Source organism: Tursiops truncatus, chromosome 20, assembly GCF_011762595.2.
Source record: "Tursiops truncatus isolate mTurTru1 chromosome 20, mTurTru1.mat.Y, whole genome shotgun sequence".
NCBI classification, from domain to species: domain Eukaryota; kingdom Metazoa; phylum Chordata; class Mammalia; order Artiodactyla; family Delphinidae; genus Tursiops; species Tursiops truncatus.
In genome coordinates, this window is record NC_047053.1 from 15,497,203 (window position 1) to 15,522,686 (window position 25,484).

General features: G+C 56.2%; 3 protein-coding genes across 12 annotated transcripts in view; all 3 read left to right on the forward strand.

Moving 5' to 3' along the window:
• Positions 1-2,265, forward strand: part of PHF12 (PHD finger protein 12) — a 40,263-nt gene extending 37,998 nt beyond the window's left edge. Inside the window, exons 14-15 of one of the 2 annotated variants that reach the window (XM_033846648.2) lie at positions 520-658; positions 1,024-2,265. In XM_033846648.2, coding sequence (XP_033702539.1) covers positions 520-658; positions 1,024-1,358 — 474 coding nt within the window. In that variant the 3' untranslated portion in view covers positions 1,359-2,265. Of the gene's footprint in view, positions 1-519; positions 659-1,023 lie in introns of those variants that run through there. The other variant, XR_012328634.1, reaches the window with a different exon arrangement.
• Positions 2,266-4,471: 2,206 nt separating this feature from the next.
• DHRS13 (dehydrogenase/reductase 13) lies at positions 4,472-8,665 on the forward strand. Its single transcript, XM_004314921.4, has 5 exons — positions 4,472-4,740; positions 4,834-4,952; positions 5,987-6,110; positions 6,291-6,602; positions 8,034-8,665. The coding sequence occupies exons 1-5, from the start codon at positions 4,614-4,616 to the stop codon at positions 8,474-8,476; spliced, it is 1,125 nt and encodes a 374-aa protein (XP_004314969.2). The 5' UTR covers positions 4,472-4,613; the 3' UTR covers positions 8,477-8,665.
• A 349-nt stretch (positions 8,666-9,014) lies between these two features.
• Positions 9,015-24,922, forward strand: FLOT2 (flotillin 2). Of its 9 annotated transcripts, none has more exons than XM_073797794.1 (13): positions 9,015-9,392; positions 14,772-14,853; positions 17,896-17,986; positions 20,006-20,096; positions 20,308-20,375; positions 21,032-21,155; positions 21,605-21,723; positions 21,842-21,955; positions 22,057-22,176; positions 22,266-22,480; positions 22,892-23,075; positions 23,384-23,533; positions 23,649-24,922. In XM_073797794.1, the coding sequence occupies exons 1-13, from the start codon at positions 9,344-9,346 to the stop codon at positions 23,685-23,687; spliced, it is 1,446 nt and encodes a 481-aa protein (XP_073653895.1). In that variant the 5' UTR covers positions 9,015-9,343; the 3' UTR covers positions 23,688-24,922. The 9 variants fall into 9 exon arrangements, with proteins under 9 accessions (XP_073653895.1, XP_033702792.1, XP_033702791.1 ...); XM_073797795.1 differs by lacking the exon at positions 9,015-9,392 and adding an exon at positions 13,295-13,448; XM_033846901.2 differs by lacking the exons at positions 20,006-20,096; positions 20,308-20,375 and having other exon boundaries at positions 9,017-9,392.
• Positions 24,923-25,484: the final 562 nt, after the last annotated feature.

Here is a 25,484-nt window from a genome sequence, read left to right on the forward strand (position 1 = left end):
AGTGCCCTGGGGTGAGGGGAAGGGGATTGGGGGTCCTCTCCTTTTCTTCCCTCCCCGTCATCCCTGGAGAAGAGTCTTGGTGTGAAGGGGCATCCTACCCGGCTACCCGCTCCCCAGGAGCAGGGCTCCCATTTCTCCTGAGGTTGGTCAGCAGGCCCAGCGCGGGGCGGAGCACCCTAAAGCAGGGGAGGGGGCCATCATAGGAGGAACCAAGCCCTCTGGGCGTGTCCCTGTGAGTTTCATCTTCATCATCACGTGCCGGTGAACATCATTTCACCAGGAGCCCGTGCTGAGGAGGCAGACTATTGCGCGGGCGGGGGGCGGGTTAGGAAGGAAACTTCCTTGAAGAGGTGAGTCTTGCGCCCCATTCGAAAGGGACAGGGAAGGGGGGCATGATTGGGGAAGAAAGAGGGAGCTCCCCAGGTAGAGCAGCACAGCCTTCTCCATGTGTATTCTCTCCCCTTAGCCCCAGGCCCCACGCAGCAGACCACACATCTTATCTTCCCCCCTCCTCCTCAGAATACCAAACATTATGAGCTGTTAAACTACAGTGAGCACGGGACGACGGTGGACAACGTGCTGTATTCATGTGACTTCTCTGAGAAGACCCCGCCAACCCCCCCAAGCAGTATTGTTGCCAAAGTGCAGAGTGTCATCAGTAAGTTGGAGCAGAGGCCTGTGGCCACAGAACCTGCCATGTTTGGACACATTCTCTAATGCCTCAGTCAGGGTGGCTCTGGCTTGCTGCCATGACCTGCTGTCTCTTGCCTTCCTGGTCCCGTTGGCCAGGTTCTCCGTGCTCGTGGGCCCAGGAAAGGCCACAGAGAAGCATGTGCTGTGCAGCCCCACGTGTGTACACACCTACCTGGGGACTTCAGACTCCACCAGTCCTTTCTGAGTGCCCCTCACCCCGAGTCACGCAGCATTTAGAGGGGGGAGGTACAGGGGCCCAACCCTGGCAGACAGCCCCGGTGGGTTGGCTGCTCACTGTTCCTCTCCTGTGACCTTCCCCCTTTTTCCCAGGGCGCCGCCGGCACCAGAAACAGGATGAAGAGCCAAGTGAGGAGGCAGCCATGATGAGCTCCCAGGCCCAGGGGCCGCAGCGGAGACCCTGCAACTGCAAAGCCAGCAGCTCGAGCTTGATTGGGGGCAGTGGGGCCGGCTGGGAGGGCACGGCCTTACTGCACCACGGCAGCTACATCAAGCTGGGGTGCCTGCAGTTTGTCTTCAGCATCACTGAGTTTGCGACCAAACAGCCCAAAGGCGATGCCGGCCTGCTACAGGATGGGGTCTTGGCCGAGAAGCTCTCTCTCAAGCCCCACCAGGGCCCTGTGCTGCGCTCCAACTCCGTTCCCTAGGACTGGCGGCCACCCGTCACCCGCCCTTCCACCCAACCCAAGACTCCTGCAATGCAAAAATGTACACAAACCAAGCCCGGGGTTTTTTCTATACTCCACCAGAAACCCTTCAACTACAATCTTTGCATGAAATGAAGAAAACCTTTTGACTTTTTTAAAAATCCTTTTTCTTTTCTCAAGTTCTAGGGGGCATTTGCACATATATTTGTACTCAACATTTCATGGGAAAGCGGCAGACCGAGCTGAGGAACAGCGTGGGCAGGGAGGGGAAGGCCAGTGGTCTGGACACCTCCTCCGACACAAAACCGTTCCCCACCCACCTCCTGCTCCCTCCCCCTCGCCCGCCGTTGTAAAATAATCAGAAACTTGTTCTATTTTGTGGCAGTGACAATAGTTTTATATTAAAAGAAAAAAATACAGTTTTCATACAGCAAAATCTATACAATATCATTGTTTTATTTAATATAAAGATCGCTACCCACCCTCCTTCCATGGTTCCCACCCTCCAGGTTATTTTCCCTTTCTGCAGCGGTTGCACTACAGGTAGCTACTGTGTATTATGGACAAATGAGAAATGAATTCTTTTTCTGGCTGTCCATCTATTTTATTTCAAATAAGGAAAAGTGTATTTGGATTTTGTGTAAATACATCTAGTGATGACATTTTTTCAATGTTTTTTAAAACTGTACAGTACTACATGTGGTAGAGCGTTTTCTTCAAATTGTCTATTGTAGCAAAAGCGTTTTTGTCGTAAACCTGTTCTGTCTCCTTTTTTTGTTCTCCTGCCACTTCTCTCCTCTTCCTTCCACCCCGACAACTAGTACCGATGTACATAGTAATTGTAATGTTTTAGACTTTACAGAAACTTTCCTGTATTCTGTATATAAAAAAACAAAAATACTTCAAATTATGTTTTCTGCCTGTCTGTCCTACCTGTCATCACCCTTAGAGGGGACCCTCCCTGAGGCCCTGGTCCCACAGTCTCATTGAACAAGCCTCACTCCCAGATGCTTAGTCCCCAAGGAAAGTCAGGAGAGGGGAGGCGCTGGAGAAAAGTGCACCTAAGGTGGGAGGGAGAAATGGGAGGGGACGGGTGCAGCTGTGAAGGGGGGCTGTTCTGTGGCTTTGTGGGTGACTTGAGGGAGTTCAGAGGGCTTGATCATTTGACACGATCAGATTCTGCAAGAATCCAAGAGTGTGCAGATCGCTGCTCCTCCTGGCTCCAAAAGCAAGACATTAAAATAGAAGATGGCATGAGACCTCTGCATTCTGGTCTAGAAGCTTTAACCCAACGAGTTGGGGCTGCCTTTGGTTCCAGTTGTTTGTTATCATATTTTATCCAGCTATTCTGGGGGAAGTCATAACACCTGGTTCTGTTTTTTTCTGCCTGGAGCCCTTAGCTGGGCATGGAGGAATTCATTAATATATTCCAGTATCACTCGAGTTCCTCCAGTTCCGGCCTTTGCCAGGCCTTGGTCTTGGTCTAGGTCACTTGCTGTGAGCAATCACCAGGGCAGATGTGGCCCCTGCCTCTTGGAGCTTAGAATCTAGTGTGGAATTTTGATTCGAATGTCTGGAGAACATGAAAAAGGAGAAATCCAATCTCTAGACTCAGCCGTGCCACAAGTAACGTGACTTGCGATCACAACTTTACAACTGTAGTTCCTCATCAGAAGATGATTCTACCCGTTACCTTAATTCTAAGGCCCCCAAGCACCCTCTTTTTAAGCCAAACTATTTCTTCCTCCTCGTACACTTACCTAAGAAACTTTATCTGAGAAGTTTTTCCTGAAGACCATCTCCTACTCCTTAAAGAACACATCTGTGTGTATGCCAGCACTGTTAGAGTGGGTGGTACCTGTTCGCATATCAGGATTTTGCCTTGGCGGGGGTGGAGAGTGCATCCATTAATTTCATTAATATTCCATCCCTCGCCTCATCCCACAGTGTCAACACTTGAACACTGAATCCACAGTGCAGCTAAATAGGAAACTTCCCCATGGAATGTGAGGTCTGGCCCTGGCTTCCACCTACTTGTCTAGCTTTGTCTCCGCCACTCTCCTACCCCTACCCTAATGGGCCTCTTGAACTCCTTAAGGACAAAAACATTATTCTGCTCGGTATTTCCAAGGCTATCTGCACTGCTGGGCATGCCCTAAGTGCCAAACAATGGGTGCTAAATTGTACTAGATTTTTTTCTCCTTTCTCCTGGCAAGTCACCTGGCCAGGAATACCCTTACCCATGCCTCCCTAGCTGTCCCCACCCACTTTGCCATCATAATCACTTCCATTCAGTGATGGTGCTTCTTTACCTATTTCTACCACCTGTGAGAATTTCAGAGACAAATTGCCTCCTGAAGGTCAGATAACAGATTTTACACTCTCTTCCTGCTTCCCTTCAGAAATGGAGGGGTGGGGGAGGCAGGGAGATAGACAGCTAATGAATGAGTGACTCCTGACAGCCCTTAACTGATGGTGCCACCCTGAACACACTGTGCCACCTCTGGCCTCTTTGGGAAGAATCCCAGAAGCTGAGGGCTGAATATGAGGATTAGGAATTGACGGGCTTGTGTTTACTGAGAGCAGAGCATCCAGGACTGGACTCGCTCTCAGACACAGCAGCATTCATGTACCCACTCCTCTCCAGATGGGCAGGATTGCTATTTACTGACACCCAGAGGGCTCTCACATCTGCTTAGCCCCTGCTGCTCCAGAGCCCAGAACAAAGTACAGGTACATACGAAGACGGTCACTCAAGCACCCACTGACAGACTACAGATGCATGCACACACCTGGAGGGTCTCGAGGCCCACAGATTCACACACCTACAAGGTGCTCACATGGGCACACACACACAGGATCCAGAGGCACGCACACAACCTAAAGGGCGATCCCAGGATCCATGGGCACATTACACACCAAAAAGTCATTCACGCCCTCCCTAGGGATTCATGTACATACGTAGAGGGCGCTCCCAGGGCCCACGCGCACCTAGGTTTTCGCACCAGCACACACCCAGAGGACGCAGACGCACGCCTAGGGGGCGCTCCCAGGGCCCACGCGCACACGCACGCACACACACCCCCTGCCCTGCCTCCCGCCCCCGTCCACCTCAGCCTCCGCCTCCGCCTTCGCCTTCGCGAGGCCGAAGAGCGCCTGTCGCCCTTCCAGGCCCGTGCGGGGCGATCCCGCAGCCTCCAGGCGGCGATCCAGGGCGGCTGGAGGCCTGAGCGGGAGCTCGGAGGCGCGGCCGGCATGGAGGCGCTGCTGCTGAGCGTGGGGTTGCTGCTGGGCGCCTACGTGCTAGTCTATTACAACCTGGTGAAGGCGCCGCCGTGCCGCGGCATCGCCAGCCTGCGGGGCCGCACGGCCGTGGTCACGGGTGAGTGCCGGCTGGCGGGCAGGGGGCGGGGAGGCCGGGACGGAGGGGGCGGTGGCCCGCGGGCTCAGTTCGGTTCCCGCCCGCCCTCCGCAGGCGCGAACAGCGGCATCGGGAAGATGACGGCGCTGGAGCTGGCGCGCCGGGGAGCGCGCGTGGTTCTAGCCTGCCGGAGCCGGGAGCGCGGGGAGGCGGCCGCCTTCGACCTCCGCCAGGTGAGGGCGGGCGGGGCCCGGCGGGACCGTGAACAGAGGACAGTCACACCTGGGACACAGGGGTGAGCAGAGCAGCTCGGGGCGGGTTTGGAGGAAACGCAGCCCCTGAAAGGAGAGTGCAGCTCGGTTCGCCAGGTGCAGAAGAGGGGGTGCACAGGTCTTCTGGTCACACAGCAAAAGGGCACCAGAAAAAAAAAAAAAAAAAAAGGGCACCAGACCTGAAGGAATTAATTGCTATTCTAAGACATTTAAGGACCAGTAGAAGTTACATTAATGAAAGAGTCGGAAAGGGAAAAGCAGAGGGAACAGCATACACAAAGGCCCTGAGGCAAATTAATTGGTCTGATTTAAGAAACCGATTAAAAGGTTTAATGAGCCTGGAACACAGAGTATGAGGAAAAGAGGCAAAATGAAGGGGCTGAACACTCTGAGCCAGGGCCAGGTTCTGAGGGCCCTTACAGACCCTACTGAGATCAGACTTTATAGAATGGGCAGTGGAGATCCAGTGAAGGGTCTTCCACAGGGTCTGGACTGTCAGAATAGCCTTTTGGAATGAACCCCTTGGTGGCCGTGTGGCGTCTGGTTTGGAGGGGGTAAGGGTGGGTTGGAGGACACCAGTGAGAAGTCTGTTGTAGAGTTTAGGGTAAACAATAATGGGCAGAGGGTATGATAATAATAATAATAATAATAATAGCAAGTGCCTATGCACGAGTGCGTGCCAGGCACTGTTCTAAAGATTTTACATATATTAACTCATTTAATCCTCACAATAGCTCTGAGACAGGTACTATTATTATTATTCCCACTTTACAGAGAACTAAGGCTCAGAAAGATTAAGCATCTTGCCCAAGGTCTCACTCTAGTAATAGGCAAAGTCAAGGTTTGCATCCAGTGTTCACACACTTATCCACTACATTCTAACGCCTAGGGGCAGATCTTAGTAATAGTAGGAGTTGAACTCTCAGAATTTGGTGCCTGGGGAGGGGGAAGAAGAGAAGGGTGCATATGACAGCCCAGCCCTTGCCACTCCACAGGAGAGTGGGAACAATGAGGTCATCTTCATGGCCTTGGACTTGGCCAGTCTGGCCTCCGTGAGGGCCTTTGCCACTGCCTTCCTGAGCTCTGAGCCACGGCTGGACATCCTCATCCACAATGCCGGTGAGGGGCAGCAGGCCCTGCAGGGGGGCGGCGGGTGGCCAGGGGGCAGCCGACCCCTCCAGCCAGGCTTTGCCAGGGGACATGTGGGAAGGATGCCCCCTACCACCATCTCACATGGGGGACACCGAGGCCTCCAGGAATCCCTCTGGAGCAGTTGCTCACACCTAGCCCCTGCCCCAGGGATCAGTTCCTGTGGCCGAACCCGGGAGTCCTTTAACCTGCTGTTGCGAGTGAACCACATCGGCCCCTTCCTGCTGACACACCTGCTGCTGCCCCGGCTGAAGACATGCGCCCCCAGCCGCGTGGTGGTGGTATCCTCAGCCGCCCACCGTCGAGGCCGCCTCGACTTCACACGCCTGGACTGCCCAGTGGTGGGCTGGCGGCAGGAGCTGCGGGCATATGCCGACAGCAAGCTGGCCAATGTATTGTTTGCCAGGGAGCTCGCCACTCAGCTTGAGGGCACTGGCATCACCTGCTATGCAGCCCACCCAGGTGAGACTTGGCTCTCTGGCTGCTCTGCTGTGTTTTGATTCCCCCTCTCCCATCCTCGCCCCCATCCCATGCTCCCCCAACCTCTCACTGAGCCACAGAATCTCAGGGTAGGAAGGAAGTCTGGTCCAAGGAGAGAACTGTTCCTTGCTGATCTTGAAGCTAGGCTCTCCTTGTCTGGGTTTTTCCTCTCACACCACAAACTGGGATGCTGACTGCTAGGTAGGGTATGGCAATGAATAAGGCCTAGGTTCTCACCCCAAGGAGCCATCCACATGACTGAACTGACTATAACATGATGATAATGATGATGTTAGCTAATAATTATTCATTCCGGGAGCATTTACTGAGTACCTACTATGTTCCAGGCATTAATCTCAATGCAGGGGATGTAGCAGTGAACAAAACAAAGACCTTATCCTTGTAGAGTTTACATTCTACTTTAGAGAAGGGGGAGACAGCTAATAAATAAATATATACGGTGACAGGTGGTGATAAAGTGCTACGGGGCAAGATAAAACAGGGTAAGGGGACTAAGAAATGACAGGGTTGGCACAAGAAAAAGAAATGTCAGGGAGTGCTATTTTTATCTATGGCAGTCAAGGAAGATGTATCTGAAAAGGTAACATTTGAGTAGAGGCCTGAAGGAGATGAGAGAATGAGGCATGAGGTTTTATGAGGAGAAGAGTTAAAGAACAGAGTAAATAGCGAGTGCAAGGGCCCTGAGGCAGAAGTGCCTGGTGTGCTTGAGAAAGAACAGGGAGCCTGGTATGGTTGGAACAGAGTGAGAGCGGAGAGAGTGACAAGAGATGAGGAATAGAGATGGGCTGGGTCATCCGGGGTCTGCGGGTCCACTGGAAGCATTTTGTCTTAACAGTCTGAGTGATTTTACTGATGACTAAGACCCATCCCTGCCTTTAGGGAACAGGTTCCAGGATAACAAGATTTGCCCCACCCGTATTACCATACTGCATATTAGATAATCATTGCCTAAGGCTCATTAGTAACTATAATAGTGACAATAATAATTATAGATAACCATTATTACACTCCATGCCTCTAACGTCCGAAACAGTGTCTGGTCTACTACAGGTGTTAATAAATGTTTGCTGATTAAACAAAGGAATAGGAAAAAAGATGAGCTAGTAGAAAAGGTGGAGAGAGTCAGAATTGTTCCAGGCTGGGGACACAGCATGAGCAAAATCTGGAAGATGAGGATATATAAGGAGTTTGGATGGAGAAGAGGAGCTTGCTGTTAGAAACGAGTGAGGTCACCTTGTCGGGGCCCTAAATACTACCTGGTAAATACTACCTTGGTTTCCCTGGAATTGGACTCTGTTCCCCACTCCCTTGTAGCCCTATTCTTGCTGCTTTTACCCTGGGCCCTCACCCACTGTCCTCCCTGCTCCTTCCTTCCTTTCTTCCTGTCCACAGGGCCAGTGAACTCGGAGCTGTTCCTGCGCCACGTTCCTGGATGGCTCCGCCCACTTTTGCGCCCAGTGGCTTGGCTGGTGCTGCGGGCACCACGAGGGGGTGCCCAGACCCCCCTGTACTGCGCTCTGCAGGAGGGCATTGAGCCCCTCAGTGGGAGATACTTTGCCAACTGCCATGTGGAGGAGGTGCCCCCAGCTGCAAGAGACGACCGGGCAGCTCACCGGCTATGGGAGGCCAGCAAAAGGCTAGCCGGGCTTGGGCCTGGCGAGGGTGCCGAATCTGATGAAGATCCCCAGCCTGAGGACCCATATTCTCCGAGCAGCCCCCACCCTGAGGAGCCCACGGCTTCTGAACTCTACCCCAGCCCTCAGAGTTCACCAGACTTGTCTAAGGTCATGCGCCGAATTCTGGTTAAAGCTGAACCTGAGCTCCAAACCTCCTAACCCCCAGGCCGGGAAGCTTTCCAGGGCACTTGGTGGGCCTTGAAAACCTTAGCTGTGTGCCAGGCCACGCACTGGGCATTGAGAGGGTTGCAATTTTTACCTCCATGGTTACCTTCTGGGGCTTCAAGCTACATCCTGGACAGCTCGTTTCCTGATGGAAGGAAATAAAGGGTGATGATTTCTTCCTGAGAGTGACCGTAGCCCCAGATTGAGAGGTGGGGCGTAGTGTGCCAGATGCGGCTTCTCAGGAATTTGAATTTCGTATTTTCCAGGCCCTACCCTCAGGAATGCTGATCAGCCCTGGATGAGGGCCTGGGAATTTGTGATCTGATGCACTGCCAACACTGACAATTACTCAGCCGGGCCCTTTTCGACCGTGTAGCTAGGTAGTTGCATTATCCCCTTTTTCCAGAGGCGGGATTAGGCAGCCAGGTAAGGGACTCGCCCAAGGTCTCCCAGCTAGTAAGAGCAGGGGCTGAAATTGGAGCCCCGGCAGGCTGACTCCAGGGCCGGCCGCTGTAAGGTGGGTGCTGGGAGGTGAGAAAGGGCAGGGCGGTTGTTATCGAGGCGCCCGGCGGGAGTGGAGGGACGCCTTTGAGGGCTGGGCCCCGCTATGGCGACCCCGTGCCATAAAGCGTGTTGACCGCCGCGGCTTGAGCTCTGGCTGCTTCCCTCGACACGCCAGCCCCGCCTTCCGCCGCCACACTTCCGGTGGGGCCGCGGCCGCGGAGGGGCGCGGGCGGGCGGCCGCTGGGGGTGGCGGGATAGGCTGGGCGCGGCCGGCGGTGCGGGCGGGCGCGGGTTGCGGGCCGGCTGCTGTTGTCCAGGTCTCTGCGCCCCCCGAGGGCCCTCCGTCCCGCCGGCTCCATGGGCAATTGCCACACGGTGGGGCCCAACGAGGCGCTGGTGGTTTCAGGTGAGCGGGCAGCGAGCGAGGGAGGTGGGTCTGGGACACCCAGGGCCTGGAGGGTGTTTGGGACGGGGGCTGTGCCTGGGAGGGCGGGGGCCGGGCTGGGGAGCGAGCAGGGAGGGGCCAGGCCGGGGAAGGGCTCCGGGGGTGGGGCCTGAGCCTACGGCGTTCCGGGCCGCACCTGAGACCCCTTCCAGGAGGGACCCTCCCCCCAGTACTCCCATTTGCCGTGCTCTGCGCCCTAGGGCACGGGCCAGGGTCTCCCCCGACCTCCCCCGCCCTGAATGTTTAACCGTGTTTATTCCCTCCTTTCTCTGCTTCCTCCCCTGACAGGGTCTCCCCTGTGGCCTAGGGGTTCCCGAACTGAAGCCTTGGGGTTCCGGGAACAGTCTGGCCGGATGTCAGCGCCTGGGACGGGGGTTGGGTCGCAGGTGCACGTCTGGGGAGGGACCCTGGGCATGAATCCTTGGGCTCTGGGCACAGACCCGTTAATTCCCAGCAGGCTGGGTTTGCTGGGGTTAACTGGCACTGCCCGCCCCAGGGACGCGGGTGCGGCCTCTACAGAAACCTGGCTCTGTGTTGCTCTGGTTGCAAAATGCTGCAGGCTCCAGAACTTCTGTGAGCTTAGGTGGGGCTGGGGGACTGCAGTATTGGGGAGGGGAGAGATATCTTGCCTTAAGGCTGCTATTTAAATTGTATGTTTGGGTATCTTGGGAAGTGGCAGAAGCCTTTCAAGCCACGAATTCGTGCAGCCCCTGGCACGGGTGCTGGGGAGAGGCTGTGTTTCCTGACAGCTTGGAGGCCTGTAGCTGCAGGAATCCCTCATATCTTCCCACTGTCAGTGTGGCTTCTCCGCCTGTGCAGAGTTGTTAGGGCCGGCTGCAGAATGAACAGGAGAGGGTGGGCTGTGCCAGGGCTTGTAGCTGCCCACCTTTGAGAGGTGTGATGAATCCATTGGGCACTTTCACCCCAGAACATGGCCTCTGGCTCAGTTTGGATCTCAAAATCCATCTCTCCCCTGGGACGGGAAATCCCCAGTCTCCCTAACTAGCACCTTACTCCAGTGGGGGAATTAAGATCCTTCACTTCCCTAGGAATTCCCTGGTGGTCCAGTGGTTATGGCTCCATCCTTCCACTGCAGGGGGCCCGAGTTCGATCCCTGGTTGGGGAACTAAGATCCTTCACTTCCCTGAAAACCAGAAAAGATAGCCTTGGGGTCACCAGGGAGACCCCCAGAGAGCACTGAGGCCAAACCTGCTCCTCTGTAAGAACTGGGCCAGTCTCCCAGCCACCACTCCTAAAGAAGGTTTTTAGAAACCCAAATCTGCATTGCACTTGGTTTTTCTTGTGGGATTTCTCTCTAGAATCCTAGTGGCGCGGGGCAGGATGGGGGTGGGGGAGCCACTCTTCCGGTTTCACTGGATCTCCTAATCCTGAGGAGACAAAAGGTCCAGTCCTGTCTTTGTGGAGATCCTTGAGACTGAGGAGCAAGAGGAACCCCTGAGATGGGCTGCTCTGTGCCTTCCAGTTGCCAGGAACCTGGTCCTCTGGCCAGAGGCCAAGGCAGTGCTAGCTTCGAAGCTGTTTTAGGGGTGCGGAGAGGAGGCCATGCTGAGAATTAAGAGGACTGGAGTCAAGGGAGGGTGGAAGAGGGGAGAGAGAGAGAGAGAGAGAGAGAGAGAGAGAGAGAGAGAGAGAGAGAGAACGAGAAGGCCTGGCATAATATTACCTTCGGATTTGAGATGATCCAGCTGAGCTGTGGCTCTCTCTAGCACGTGGACTCCCAGCCCGGTGCCCCCCCGCCCCATTACTTGGGCCTGCATCTAAGTCCAGGGGCATCTCACACAGCTTACTTTCAGAAGGAGGATGTTGATAGATTTCATGCATCTTTTCCTCTTGAAAAGTCTGGAGGTTCTTCTTCCTGTGTAACCCCGCTCCTTCATTCTGTAATGTAAAATTTTTTCCTCTGTTTCCGCTTTTGGGAGTTTAAAAGGGGAATCCAAATTCCATACACCTTTCTCTCTTCTCTACAGTAGGTCAGAAGTTCTTAGCCTGGAGTTTGTGGATTGAATGTAGAGGTCTTCGTATTTGGATGAGGGGAGAATAGTACATTTTTATTCACACTAACCTAAACTGATATTTAGCGTTTCTTATGATTATTAACGTCAGCAACAATCCATGATAGTATTAGCAGGTATTTTCCTACCATTCTGCCTTTGTTGCAGGTACCGTAAGAACCATTTATGCTCATCACTACTTTGAAATTAAGCCAGTTGTTAAAATATCTACCACGAGATCTTATTATTTAATGTATTACACAGAGCACATATTACTATATCACACATTTGGTGGTTTTAACATTTTGATAACTTTAATTTGTTTCTTCTGTATCTTATTTTATGCATTTATGAACATTTGGCCATTACCAGACTACTAAGGGAGATTTCGACTGAAGAAATCCCCCTTGTATGGGAGGTCCCTGGTGGTCAACTGGTTAGGATTCGGCGCTTTCACTGCTATGGCCCGGGTTCAATCCCTGGTCAAGGAACTGAAATCCCACAAGTCACGCAGCACCGCCAAAAAAAGAAAAATCCCGCTTGTAGAGTTGTAGATGGTCTTCTTGACTAGTAGGAAGAAAAGGATGGAAGAGGGGCAGGAAGGGAAAGGAGTGTTCCTGAGAGGGTGGACTGGCGCCTGTGTTTGGGGAGGGCTAAGAGTAGGACAGAGGTCATCATGGGATATTTTTTGATTTTTCAGCTTGGTTGAGGACAGAGCAAAAGAAAGCAGGTTGAGTTAGAAAAAGTGAGCTAACATTAGGAGAAACTTCCGGGTCTGGAGACAGTGAGAACTGGGGAGGTCAAGGAGGGGCCGCCTAAGCGTCCTCTTTTGGGAGTGGTGCTCAATGTGACCAGGAAGCTGGGGGGAGGAAGATGCCTTCCAGGGGAGGAGGCTGCTGGGGGCGGGACAGCCTGGCAGTCCCAGCTTCCTGTTGTTGCTACCCCTGGGAACCTGGCCATGTTGCCCTTGGCTGAGGCCCAGCCTGAGCCGAGACAGCCTGCTCCCAAGGTCAGAGAATGAGTTAAAGGTAAAGGGTGGACAGCCACCCTGGGGTCCCCCACCCCCATCCCGCCCCGCGCCACTACCACCACCCCTCCCACAGCACACTGAGAAGTCCCCGGGGGGGGGCGGGGGGGTGAGGAACGAGGAAGTGATGGCTACTCTAGAAGTTATCTCCGGACATGAACCCCTAGGTCTGGCCTGGGTCACTGCAGGAGGCTACCACAGCAAGGAAGCTGTGCCCCAGCCCCGACCAGGCCAGAAGAAGTGGAACAAGCTGTGGTTTTGGACCCTCTTCCGGTTTCACTGGATCCCGAGATGGTTTGGGTTTCAAGTTGACTGCTTGTCCTTAGCGGCTTCCCTTACCCCGTCCCCAGGGCAGAGAAGCCTGCAGCGCCTTACCTTGAGCAGCGGCCCCGAGAACCCGTATCTCCAGGACCTAAGACCTCTTCCTGCCCCTGTGCACGCTGCGGGGCTGCTCCTGGCCCCTGGGCCTCGGGCTCGGCTGCTCGCACCCTGTGCATAGAGCAGACCAGGACACAGGGCTGGCCGCTCCGTGGGCCGTGCCAGACACCGGCCCTCTGACTCGGCAGGCCCGACGCTCCTGCGGGGTCCTTGTTCCTTTGCCTCCGCCTGTTTAAAACTTGTCTCTGGTTTGTGGTTCTCTCTGTTGTCTCTGCTCGGTTGTCGGCCTGACCACCCACCCAAACCCAGGCTCTAGACCTGCAGTGTCCGATATGGTAGCCACAAGCCACAGGTGGCCACTTAAATTTAAGTTAATTAAATTAAAATGCAGTTCCTTGGTTACAGCCGCCACATTTCAAGTGCTCAGTAACAAATGTCCCTGGTAGGTGCTTTGTTGCACAGCACAGCTGGGGAGCGTTTCTACCGTCGAAGGAAGTTCTCTTGGACAAGACTACTCTAGGAGTCATCCCCCCACGTGAACCCCTAGGGCTGGCCTGGGTCACTGCAAGAGGCTGCTTCTACCCAGCCTCCCTGACCCAGGTATCTTCCTCCCACTGCAAAGTGGTGTTTCTAAAATACAAATGTAACTGTTGCTCCTTAGCTTAAATGACTCCCCCATCACTCAGACACACACACACACACACACACACACACACACTCACACACACACACACTCACACACACACACACACTCACACACACACACACACACACACAAACCCTGTCCTTGGCCTGATACCTAAGACACTCCATGATCTGCCCTCTGCCCCTCCACCCTGCCTTGTCCCCTCCCAAGGGGCCTGAGAGACACTGTAACCCAGATATACAAAACTACGCCCTGACCTTTGACCATGGGAGACAAACACCCTAAGGCTTTCCTGAAAACCCGTTTGTGAACGAGGAAATGATGACACCCACTGGCATTTTCCCCATTACGTTTCCTTTGAATCGTCTGTTTCTGAACATGTCTGCACTGCAAGTGAACAGCCCCTCTTGCTTTTACTGAGTTTTCTTGAACTTGTTGAGTAATTTTGGCATCAGCAGAAGGGTTTGTGACAAGAATTTCAAGAATTGATTTTTCTCGTTTCTGTATAGAGAGCTGCCGTACGTGTCCACGGCGTGAATCAGGTCGTGGCCAGGTTCAACATGCTATTTAGTTGATACACAGTTTTCCCAGGAATCACTTCCTTTTTAGGCCTTTTCCCTTTCTCTTTTCCAGTTGGTACCATGAGTTGGGCTCTGTTATGAGGCCTTGCCTTCCCCATCCACTCCCACAAGAAGAACGAATTCACTCTGAACCCCTGGGAGTAGAGAACCAGCCTCACTGTTGGACACGAGCAAGGCCCCAACCTTGGCTCAGAGTCTGTCTTCCGTTAGCCTCCCACCCGCATTCCCTCTGTGACTGCACTCACTCTGATAACAGGCGAATCGCATAGTATGACCATCATCCCAGGAAAAGGTCCCTCCTCCTAGTCTCACCTCTTTTAAGATAGGAATTTTATCTTCATCTCTGTTTCCCTAGCATGAAAAAATATTTGTTTGCCGAATGGATGGTTGAATCAAAGATGGAAGCTTTTCCATTCACTCCTGCCCACTGACCTCTCATCTGTTCTCTGAAAGCACTTACATTCTGAACTACTCATTGGCTACCCTCCTTTCTATGCAAATTGCCTGTCTACCAAACTAGATCCCAAGGCCCTTCAGGGCATACCTTCCATTTATTTGTAACCTCAGCACCTGGCACCCAGCAGTGGGAGTTGTCAAGTGTCAGAGCAGGCGAAGGCCCAGAGCTGCTGTTGGTGGCATGGAGGGTAGACAGACCCAAGAACTGACTGACCAGCAGTGGTTTGCTTTGCTCTCCAGGGGGCTGTTGCGGTTCTGACTATAAACAGTATGTGTTTGGCGGCTGGGCCTGGGCCTGGTGGTGTATCTCCGACACTCAGAGGTAAGGGCCTGGGGGCCAGCAAACCGGGCATCCTGGTGGGCAAGGGAGAAAAGGGTTTCCATCCTTACCCCCTTCACCCCACAGGTCAGCTAGAGCATCTACCACTTGCTGCCTTCCACTCTGGGGGGCGGGACCTCCTAAGAAGCAGATGAAATGGGTTACACAGGGATGCAGGAGGTCTGTCTGTGGGCACCTCCTCCTTGGTGGGTGTGCTTTTTTCCATTGAGGGCATCACTTCTGTCCCAGAGAATTCAAGCAGAATGCTAATGCCCTGATTCTAGCTCAGAGTTATTCGCGAAGCCTTAATTATACACCTGTTTGGAGTGGGTCTAAGAAGGGAAGAAGGGCTGAAGGGACCCCTTACACAAACCCTCACCTGTGCAGGCCCTGGGACAATGCAGGCAGGGCCTAAATGGCAGAGAATGGATATACAGTCTAAAGGGGCTCTGACAGCAGCGTGTTAAAGGCAAGGGGTAGGGATCTAAGGAATTGGCTCTGGGGCCGGGCAAGACGGCTCTGGACCTCCTAAGTCAGTCTGGAGAGACTTACTCGGGGAAGGGAGGTTTCAGCTCCCCAGAGGGCCCACCGTCAGGCTCTACCTGCTGGCTTTCCCAGAGCCTGCCGCAGGGGTGGACTTGGCCTGGGCCTCTCCTGCCCCCTCACTGCCCACCCAGGAGGAGATGAGGCCCGGGCACCTCTCCACCAGCACCCCTTCCTGACTATGGGAGATCAGGCGAGGGGCCCAGATTCTTCCAGGCCAGGACCCAGGCAACACAGGCAGTAGAGCTGCGAAAGTGCGGGCATGTTGGCGGCGGTGGGGGTCATCTGAAGGGGAAGCAGCAGAGATTCCAGTGAAATCCCCTTCCTGGATCCCAGCCCCACCAGTCAGCAGAGAGATGCCCCATGGCCACACTGAGCTGCTAGTGCTTGGGGCTTCAGGGAGTCTGAGGGTGTTGGCTAGTGTCAGGGGCATGGGAAGCATGTCACCGCTTTTAAACTTCACTGATTTCTCACTAACCCCCTCCACTGTTCCATCTCTCCCTGCACCTGGCCCTGCCTGAGTTGAGGGATCCCGGGGGACTCTTCTGGCCCAAGGCCAAAAGTGTCAGAGAGTAATCAGTACTGGTCACAGCTTCCCCTCAGGCGGATCCTAAACACTCCTGAGGGGGCCAGTTGGCCTGTCAGAAGCCCTGAGGTGCCCTCCGCAGAGACACTGTCACCCCACCCCACCCGCCGTGGGGCGACAGAGCATCTTGTCAAGACACCTCGACATACAGCCAATGCCGAGAGTTTGCCATTTGCCCAGAGACCTGTCCTGCCCGGGCATCCACTGCTGGGGCAACACCCAGCAGCCCTTTCTCCACATCCATGGTCCCCGCTCTGTCTTCTTGCTCCAGGGAGCAGAGCCCCAAGACAGGAGGGCCAAGCTCCTCTGACAGCAGGCTTGGAAGTGAGGGGTGGGGGCCCTTGTCCTCATCCTAGGAAACTGATCTCCCACATCCAGGCTCAGCATCCTCCCTCTGGTCCCACTTGCTGGGTAGTCTGAGCCTGCAGCCGCTCCCCTTCCTGGGCCCTGTTTGGGGCAGCCCCTTCCCCAGCCCCTAGCCTGCTTGGGGGACATCTCCACAAGCTGGGGCCTTTATTTCCCTAGGCTGGCAGGAGCCTCTCAGGTCAGAGTAGAGGTTTCTAGCCCAGCCTCCCTTTTGAGATACTTTCCACAGCCATCCTACATGTCACCCTCCTTGGTGTCAGCCATTCTTCTCCAGAATCAGGGAAGTTCCTCCTGCTGCACTTTGCTGCCACATCCTGTCCTATCCTGAGGCCCTGATGTGGGCAGCTCTCTCTCCCTTGCCCGAGTGATTCCTCCACCTCTGGCATCTGAGCTGCAGCCTCCCTCCTTCGCTCCCTTACTCCCTCCCTCCTCCCTCTTTCCTGTCCCCCTCTCTCCTCCTTCCCCAAAAGAGAGCTTGGTGGGTTCCTGTCTGAGCTGGGTCTAGAGTCCTCTCAGACCCAAGGGTGCTATTTTTAGGGGCTCGAGTGAAGGCAACCTTTGCACATCTGCATGGCTGGAGCCCCCAGGGCTGGCACTGCGAGAGTAGAGTTGGGGGATCCACATTGCCTACTGCTCCCCGTCCCTCCAGTCCACCTGCTTCTGCTCCGTCACCTCAGCCTCCCTCCTCCCTTCCTCTGGTGTAAGGAACCTTCCATGCTGTCCACAGCCTGGCCTCCGCCTGGCCCAGCACCCTGCACACACTCTCACACACGCTGCCCTAGGAAGGCCCAGCTGGGGGGGGCCAGGTAGCTTTGAAGCACTTGGTTTCCTTTGCCATGACTCTGTGCTGTGCCCAGCTCTAGAAATTCCAAAGTGAACGACTCCGTTGTTTCCCAGTTGTTGTTCCTGTGACTATCCTGGCAGGGGCGTACTTTCTGCCCCAGCCTTCCTGGACACGCCCTTCCCCCTGATCAGAAAATCCAAAAATCTAGGGAGGGGGCTTTTCTGGCCCTAAATTGCCTTCTTAGTGATATGAAGCACAGGCCTTGAGGGTTTGTGCCCCCAGCAGGATTCAGTATTTTCTGTGGCTTATTGATCCCCAGAGTGGCCTCCCCCGCCAATTCTGGAAACACAGGTTAGCCTGTGTCCGGAGGGTGGAGCTGAGGCTGTCTCGCAGATTGTGCCAGGAATCTCCTGGGAAAGTGAGGTGGTGGGTAACCCAGGTGCCCTATGCACAGGCCTCCCAACCTCAGGTCACAGGCCCAGGGCATTGGCAGCCTTTTCCTCCAGCCCAGTAGCTCCTCACTGGAAGGGTATGGGGGCTAGAGAAGAGACCCAGAGGCCTCAGGCCAGCAAGGGGGTGTCTCTGTCCCCCAACGGCCCTAGGCTGAGCTGGCAGCGGGGGGGAGCTGAAGTGCTAAGAGCAGCCCCGCCCCACCCCCCAGGCGTCAGGCTTTGGGTGCTTGTCTGGTAACCACTGTGTGTGTTTGCTGTGTCCCCTCCTACCCCTTCCTGTCCCTACCTCTCCCCACCCCCTGGCTGCTCCTCAGACTGTCTCTGGAGGTTATGACCATCCTGTGTCGCTGTGAGAATATTGAGACGTCGGAGGGGGTCCCGCTATTCGTAACAGGGGTTGCACAGGTAATAACCCACCTGCTTCCCTCCTCTGTGTCTAACCTTCTCTCTTCCTGCCCTGCGGGGCCTGGCAGGCAGGCGCCGGATGGACTCCACTTCTGAGAGTGTGCCTCTCTCCCCTCTGCTCCCACCTCTGCTGCTCTGGGTGGCAGGGTGGATCCCTACAGATCCCCAACTCCCTTGCCCTCGCTCACTGGGGCTGCTAGCGGGGAAAGGGCGAGGGCTTCTGGAAGCTCTGCCCAAGTCTGCCAGTGGGGGTCCTTGGATGACAAGCCTAAATTGGGAGTAAGTTGAGGCAGGAGACACAGGCCCTCTAGTGACAGAGCTGGGCTGTCTGGGCGGAGGGTTCCGGCCTAACGACTCCTACAGAAGTCCTAGCCCTCCAGGCACCACGGAGCCCCTTGCCAGCCCCTGCTCCAGGCTGACACCTCAGTGTCAAGCCCTAGTCCTCCCTGCAGGGCCAGGAGATGCGTCCCAGGGGGAGTTCTGTTCACCTCGCCACTTGACGCCCCCCAATTTCCTGCCCCTAATTTGTGTTGAGGGACCTTTGAGCAGATCTCTTGTCACCAGACTTCAGCTTCCGCATCCGTGAAATGGGGAGAATTACGCCCTCCCTGTGCCTTGTAGGAATATTGGAAAGGCGAGTAGAACAATATGAGGGCGCTTTGGGATTTTCAGGGAAGAAGTGCTAGAGGAACCCCATCTGTACCATGAACACGATCTCATGATCTCACTTGGAAAAGCAAGTGACCTGCTGTCTCACTCCTCACTGCCACGCAGCCGTAGCTATGAAACCCTTTCTTGAGCAAGGGCGTTGAGCAACTCCAAGTGCTTCCTTCATGACATGCAAGTTCCCATCTTCATTGCTTCATTCACCAGCTCCCTGTTGAGCACCTTGTCAGCTCCAGGCACTGAGGAGGCAGCGATGAACATCAGAAAACCCCTGGCTTCTCAGAGCCTGCATGCTGGCAGGTCCCCAGGCTGGAAGAAACCTACATGTCACCTTACCCATCCCCTTCCCTCTCATGAAATTGTCTTCCAGCTTCTCAGGCAAAACCCCGGCACCACCACACCGTTCCTCACCCATCGTGTTATCCCTAATGGGAAGGGGACTGTCCCCATCGCACCCACCCCTGTAGCCACAGGAGGGAAGGCCTCAGGGCAGAGGCCTGAGAAGAAGCTCAGAGCGCCTTGTGTGGAATGAGTAGCGTCCAGGCCTCTCTCGACCCGCTTCCAGAGCAGCCTCATCTCCCTCCAAACCAACGTTCTACTTGAAACGGCTGCAAATGCCCAGGTCCCTTTTCAGCTGGGTGCTGTGGACCCTCGAGGACTCAGGTTGTCTGGGCAGAACAGCTCTTTGTAGGATTAGTGCTCCCTGGCCAGGAAGCTCTAGTGTGACCCCAGCCCTTTCCCCCGCTGGCCCACCTGGCCCCAACCCCAGAGGGTGGGCTTCAAGTCCTAGCCTGTTGCCAGGTAGAGGGACCAGGCCGGGATTCCCGCGCAGGGGGCAGACTCCCAGCGTGCCAGGCTACACGGCAGAGCTTTCTCAGCAGCCTCCTGGGGCATCCCAGGGTGTGAGCAGACCCAGGGAACAGGTGAGGGCATCCCTGGACGGCCCGCACAGCACGGCCTAGAGGACCAGCATTGACATGCTGTCCCAGGACACACACACAACTACATCTGTAGACTCTGCCCACCCCCGATCCTCCAGCCCAGACCACCCACAGCCAATTCTCCTCTGCTTCCCTTTCCCACTCCTCCAGCCAGGCTGACCTGAGCAGAGGACACGTGTGCACGTGGGTAGCACACTCCACTCCTTCCTGTGAGCCCTCTGCACCCCACCCCCTGCCTGCTTTCCCACCCATCTCCTCCTCACATGCTCCCTGCTCTGACCCCTTAGAGGGTCCTCCCCCGCAGCAGGACCCCTGGCCCATCCCAGCCGGAGCAGTGAGGTGTCGCACTCTTTCCCCGCACCCCAGGCCCTGGGCCCCCAGACCCATGTCCCTGTTTTGCGTTTCTTGGCAGGATTTCCCTAGAGATTATGACGTTGCAGCCCCGCTGCGAGGACGTAGAGACGGCCGAGGGGGTAGCTTTAACTGTGACGGGTGTCGCCCAGGTATAGTAACTCAGCAGCCCCGCGCATGTCCGTTGAGCTGCCTCGTCCCCATGCTGGGGTTTGGGGGGGAGGAGGAGAGGACGGCAGCCAGGGGCAGTCTCCCTCCAGCGCCCCTGCCCCCGCCCCCCCTGCCAAGAGTGTCATCGCCACTGGAACGCACTCGGCCTCTTGGCCGCCCAGCAGGACTAACAGACACCCCTTCTCTCCCCAGCGGGCCCACGGAGGACAGAACCAGTGCTGAGAACTCCTGTCTCACTAACCCCACCCCGTTCTTTGCAGGTGTCAGAAATGCCAAGCCCCAGAATCCAAGCCTTCCCTGTTCCCTGGGTAGGGGGCTGCAGGTGGGGACCAGAGGGCGAGGCCACGTGAGGCAGGGGAGCTCTGGAGTCGGAGGCCGTGTTATCTTCCCAGCTCAGTGCCTGGCCAAGGGGCTTCCTGCTCTCCAGAAGTCCACACAGGGCAGGTTCAACCATGTTCTAGGCCTCTGGTGAGGGGGTTGTCGGCTTAGTGCCTTGGGAGAGAAAGGCAGGAGGATGCCCACCCTCGGTGGCGGACCCCGGACCTGTCTCCTGCCCTGTCCCGGCTCTCTTTCCTAGTCTGTCTGTCTGTCTGTGCCCCTATTGCTCATTCTCCTTTTTGCAGAGACCTGCAGGCTGAGGGGCAGAGAGTGGACTGGAGGGGTAGTGGGGAGCCCCAAATGCCCAGGAGAGAGGCCATGGCAGGGCCTGGGGCTGCCAGTGAAGATGAAGCTTCTCAGTATGAGTTCCTCCTGTCTTCTCCACACTGGAGGCCTCAGACAGACTCCACCCCCTCCCAGCCCCTAGGCCTCCAGGTCCTGAAAAGGCGGGGAGGGGTACCATCACCATCCTCCTGGGTCTGGGGCCTCCGTCTGCCTCCCTCCAGCCTGGCTCAGGCGCCTCTGTGACTACCGGCAGGTGAAGATCATGACCGAGAAGGAGCTCCTGGCCGTGGCCTGCGAGCAGTTCCTGGGCAAGAGTGTGCAGGACATCAAGAACGTCGTCCTGCAGACCCTGGAGGGGCACCTGCGCTCCATCCTCGGTGAGGCCCTGCCCAGCCCAGGGACCCCTCTGCTGCCTTCAAGGAGCCTCACAGTGTCCCCAGGCCATGGCCAGGGAGGGGACAGGGCGAGCAGGGGGTTCTGTCTGTCAGTCCCACTGAGAGGCTTCTAGCTGAAAAGCTGATACCTTTTCCGTCAAGTATTTCCTTTCAAAACATGAGGTGACTTGAGTGAAGAGGAGGGCATTGAAGTAGGGGGGGAGCGGCTGCCAGTCTGGTCAGGCACCTGGTGCTGCTTGGGACACTTTTCCTCATCCTGCCTGGACCCTGCAGGAGGAGGCTCAGTGTTAGACACTGTTAAGAAGAAACCAAGGAAGACCCAGCTCTGACCGCGTGACCCCTGCTATACTCAGACCTCCGCCTGCATGCCTCCTCCCTTTCCCAGCTGGCTGGGCCCCTGGGGAGCCAGCCCACGATGCTTCTGCCCTCAGGGACCCTGACAGTGGAGCAGATCTATCAGGATCGGGACCAGTTTGCCAAGCTGGTGCGGGAGGTGGCAGCCCCCGACGTCGGCCGCATGGGCATCGAGATCCTCAGCTTCACCATCAAGGTGCAGTGTGATGGGAAGCCTGTGGCCTCTGCGTCCATCCGGGAGTGGGGAGCTTGGCCAGAGGAGAACCTTTATGCCTCTGACTGTTCCCAGGGATGACTCCCCCTTCCCTCCCCAGGACGTGTATGACAAAGTGGACTATCTGAGCTCCCTGGGCAAGACGCAGACCGCTGTGGTACAGAGAGATGCCGACATCGGAGTGGCCGAGGCTGAGAGGGATGCAGGCATCCGGGTATGTGGGCTTTCCTTCCCAGCCCCAGGGACAAGGAGCTCCGGGGTGGTGGGACCACGGTTGCTCAGGGGACCCTGAGCACCTGCCCCTCCTGCTCCCAGGAAGCCGAGTGCAAGAAGGAGATGCTGGACGTGAAGTTCATGGCAGACACCAAGATCGCCGACTCCAAGCGAGCCTTCGAGCTGCAAAAGTCAGCCTTCAGCGAGGAGGTCAACGTCAAGGTGAGAAGCCGTAGGGCATCCCGAGTTGGGGCTCAGGGCCCAGGACTTGGCAGCCAGCCTCTGACATGCTGACCACACTCCCGCCCCAGACGGCTGAGGCCCAGCTAGCTTACGAGCTGCAAGGAGCCCGTGAGCAGCAGAAGATCCGGCAGGAAGAGATTGAGATTGAGGTCGTGCAGCGCAAGAAGCAGATTGCAGTGGAGGCGCAGGAGATCCTGCGCACAGACAAGGAGCTCATAGCCACAGTGCGCTGCCCCGCCGAGGCCGAGGCCCACCGCATACAGCAGATCGCCGAGGGCGAGAAGTAGGTGCCACTGGGGCCCGGGCTGGGGGATTAGTCCAGCTCCTCTGCCACCCATGCACTCCCTCCACTCCTGACCGAGCTTGGGGGCCCCTTCTCCCCCACTGTGAAGTAGGAGTGACCCGCCTCCCCCACGGGATTGTTGTTAGGAAGACTGAATTAGATGTAGGAGGTTTAAGGGCCTGGTATGGTGCCTGGCACAGAGGGCACCTCTGCTTGGTCCCCTCTCTCATTTGCATCTGGGAGCCAGTGCCCTCTCCTTGGCCAAATCCAGAAGGCCAGGGCACCCCCCTCTCGTGGGTCCCCCACCCCTGACACCTGCCAAAGCAGAGGCTCGGGGTTTGTTGGCCCCCAGGCAAGGCTGGAGGGGCCCCCGGCACTTCCCACTGATCCTGCCCACCCGGGCTCCCCCAGGGTGAAGCAGGTCCTCTTGGCACAGGCAGAGGCTGAGAAGATCCGCAGAATCGGGGAGGCGGAGGCAGCAGTCATCGAGGCGATGGGCAAGGCAGAGGCTGAGCGGATGAAACTCAAGGCTGAGGCCTACCAGAAATACGGGGACGCAGCCAAGATGGCCTTGGTGCTGGAGGCCCTTCCCCGGGTGAGGCTCCCACCCCAGCCTGGGACTGGCTGGGCAAGCGCTGGACTTCTCTGGACTTTGTCCGTAACACAGCGACAGGCTGGCTGGGAGGGTTAAATTGGGGAGTACTCAGCAGTGGGGAGAGAACCCCACAACAGGCATAGGCTCATCCCTAACCCACTGGGCCATCTGACCATGAATTGCAAATGAAGGCCACCCAGGCTACACTGGGATTGGGTGAGGTAGAGACGGGAGGGAGAGATGCTGGACAGGGCAGGTGGATGGAGTCTGAGTACCAACCAGCTCCCCTCCCGCCCCCCGCCTCCTAGATTGCTGCCAAAATCTCTGCCCCCCTGACCAAAGTCGATGAGATTGTGGTCCTCAGTGGGGACAACAGCAAGGTGACCTCAGAGGTGAACCGACTGCTGGCCGAGCTGCCTGCCTCTGTGCACGCCCTCACGGGCGTGGACCTGTCTAAGGTGGGTGTCTAGCCATCTGCGGTGGGTTGCTGGGCAGCCCAGTGGACTGGCCCAGGCGGAGCGGCCGGTTGGGGGCCCCGGAACCAAGGCCTCATGGCATCTCCCATCCTTGCAGATACCGCTGATCAAGAAGGCCACCGGTGCACAGGTGTGAGGTCCCGAAGGCTCACACCGTTCAGCAGCCACCGCCCCCTCTTCAGCACCCGTTTTAGTACCACAGGGACAACGGGAACGTTACTGACTCTGGTGCCTTATTTTGTAGGGACCAGGAGTGCTGCGTGTTCAGGCCTCTGGCTGTCTTCCCTTCTCCCCTGTCTCTGTCTGTCTACATCCTCTTCTCCTCTACCCCACACCCTCATTTTCACTGCCACATTTGTCTGGTTTGTCTCTTCCGCCCTTATCTTCCTGTACGTTTCTTCCTTTGTCTGTTTGTCTTTTTCTCTCCCCTCTCCTCCCATCCTCTACACACATCATGTAGTTTAGGCTGAAGATGTTGAGTATAATCATTGTCTGTCTGTTGGGGGGTGGCCCTGCTGCTCCTCAGAATCCTGGTGCCTTGAAGTTTTCTGTGCATCTGTCCATCCCCCCTGTGGCCCCAGCCAGAGCTTCAGCATGGGTGCAGGGATTCTGGGTAGGACGGCCACCCTGCCCTCTCCTGGCCTGGTCCCTGCCCCCAGGAAGCCCCCAGTCTCGCACACTCTGGCCCTTCTCGGCCCAGGTTATCTGTGGCTGCAGGCCCAGGGCCAGCACCATTCACTAACCCCGTGCCCAGCCCCAGGCCTGCTCTCATACCTTACCTCTTTCTCCCCCGCCCAGGGGCACGGAGGGAAGGCCTCCTGTGTAGAGCAGCTCCCTCAGTTTACTACTGCCTTAGGAGGCCCCTGCTTGTGCTCAGGGAAGTCCCCTTCATGGACATGTCCCTACTAGGTGGAGTGGGGCTTGGTCCCAACTCTGCTAAGCCCTTCTGGGATCAGGATCTAGCCCTTCTGGAGACTAGAAAGTGTAGAGACCCTCTTCCTACCAGGGCTGTACTGTTCTGGGTGTCGGGCTGGGCCCTTCCAGTGGGCAAAGCTCTGGTACCCTATACAGAATCCAGTGCTGTAGACTGGCCAAGACTCCACACCCCTTGTGCCAGCTTCCTTCCTGGCCAGAGTGACTAGGTTCCAGCCATGGGGAAGCAGCCCAGTCCTCTGTGTCCTTGCTCCAGTGGAGGCAGAAGAGCCCAGGACCCAAGCATCCTGTGGTCCCAGTCCCCCACCCCTTGCCCTGCCCCAGCCTGTGTAGCCGTTCCTGCATGTGGATGCTGCATGTGTGGTCTGGGGCTTGGACGCTGCACTGCCCCGCTGCCCGTCCCTTCTGGTGAAATAAAGATCTGGTTATGCCCACACCCTGTATTGTGTCTTTTGTGAGGGGAGAGACTGGGAAGCAAGGACCAACCAGGTCCCCCACCCCCTACACCCCTTCAGCCTGAAAGCTGCACTTTGCCTGTTCTTCCCCACCCTAGCCACTGGGGGGCACCAGCACCCAGGCCATGCCCCCTTAGCATCCTAGAGCAGGGCCGCCATCGCCCAGGTGCTGAAGCTAGACCTGAGGCCAGGGAGACCTGGCTCCACTGCAGACAGAGGATGGAAGGGGCTGCCAGGTTCACTGCACCCCTGCCCATCCTGAGCCCCACTCGGTAATGGAGACTGTTTCTCAAGAGCGTGAGCCCTGGAGTCAGACTGCTTGGGTTTAAATTTTAGTTCTGTTGTTCATCACCTGTGGAATCTTGGGCAGGTAGCTTCATCTTTCTGGGCTTCAGTATTTGTATTCATTTTACAAATTTAATGCTTCCTATGTGCCAGGAGTTGTCCTAGATGCAGGGGAGACTGCAGTGAATAAAACCAATCCCTAGCTTTTAGAGCTTACATTCAGGTGGGGGGAACAAAATAGATACAAAAACTAGATACAA

Excerpts from the sequence above, each read along its gene's own strand:
- DHRS13 (XM_004314921.4), top strand. The coding sequence starts at position 4,614 with ATGGAGGCGCTGCTGCTGAGCGTGGGGTTGCTGCTGGGCGCCTACGTG. Across the intron at positions 4,741-4,833 it reads CCGCACGGCCGTGGTCACGG|GCGCGAACAGCGGCATCGGG; the intron begins GTGAGTGCCGGC and ends CGCCCTCCGCAG. Across the intron at positions 6,111-6,290 it reads CATCCTCATCCACAATGCCG|GGATCAGTTCCTGTGGCCGA; the intron begins GTGAGGGGCAGC and ends CCCCTGCCCCAG.
- FLOT2 (XM_073797794.1), top strand. The coding sequence starts at position 9,344 with ATGGGCAATTGCCACACGGTGGGGCCCAACGAGGCGCTGGTGGTTTCA. Across the intron at positions 20,376-21,031 it reads CCCCACCCCGTTCTTTGCAG|GTGAAGATCATGACCGAGAA; the intron begins GTGTCAGAAATG and ends GACTACCGGCAG. Across the intron at positions 22,177-22,265 it reads GCGAGGAGGTCAACGTCAAG|ACGGCTGAGGCCCAGCTAGC; the intron begins GTGAGAAGCCGT and ends CTCCCGCCCCAG.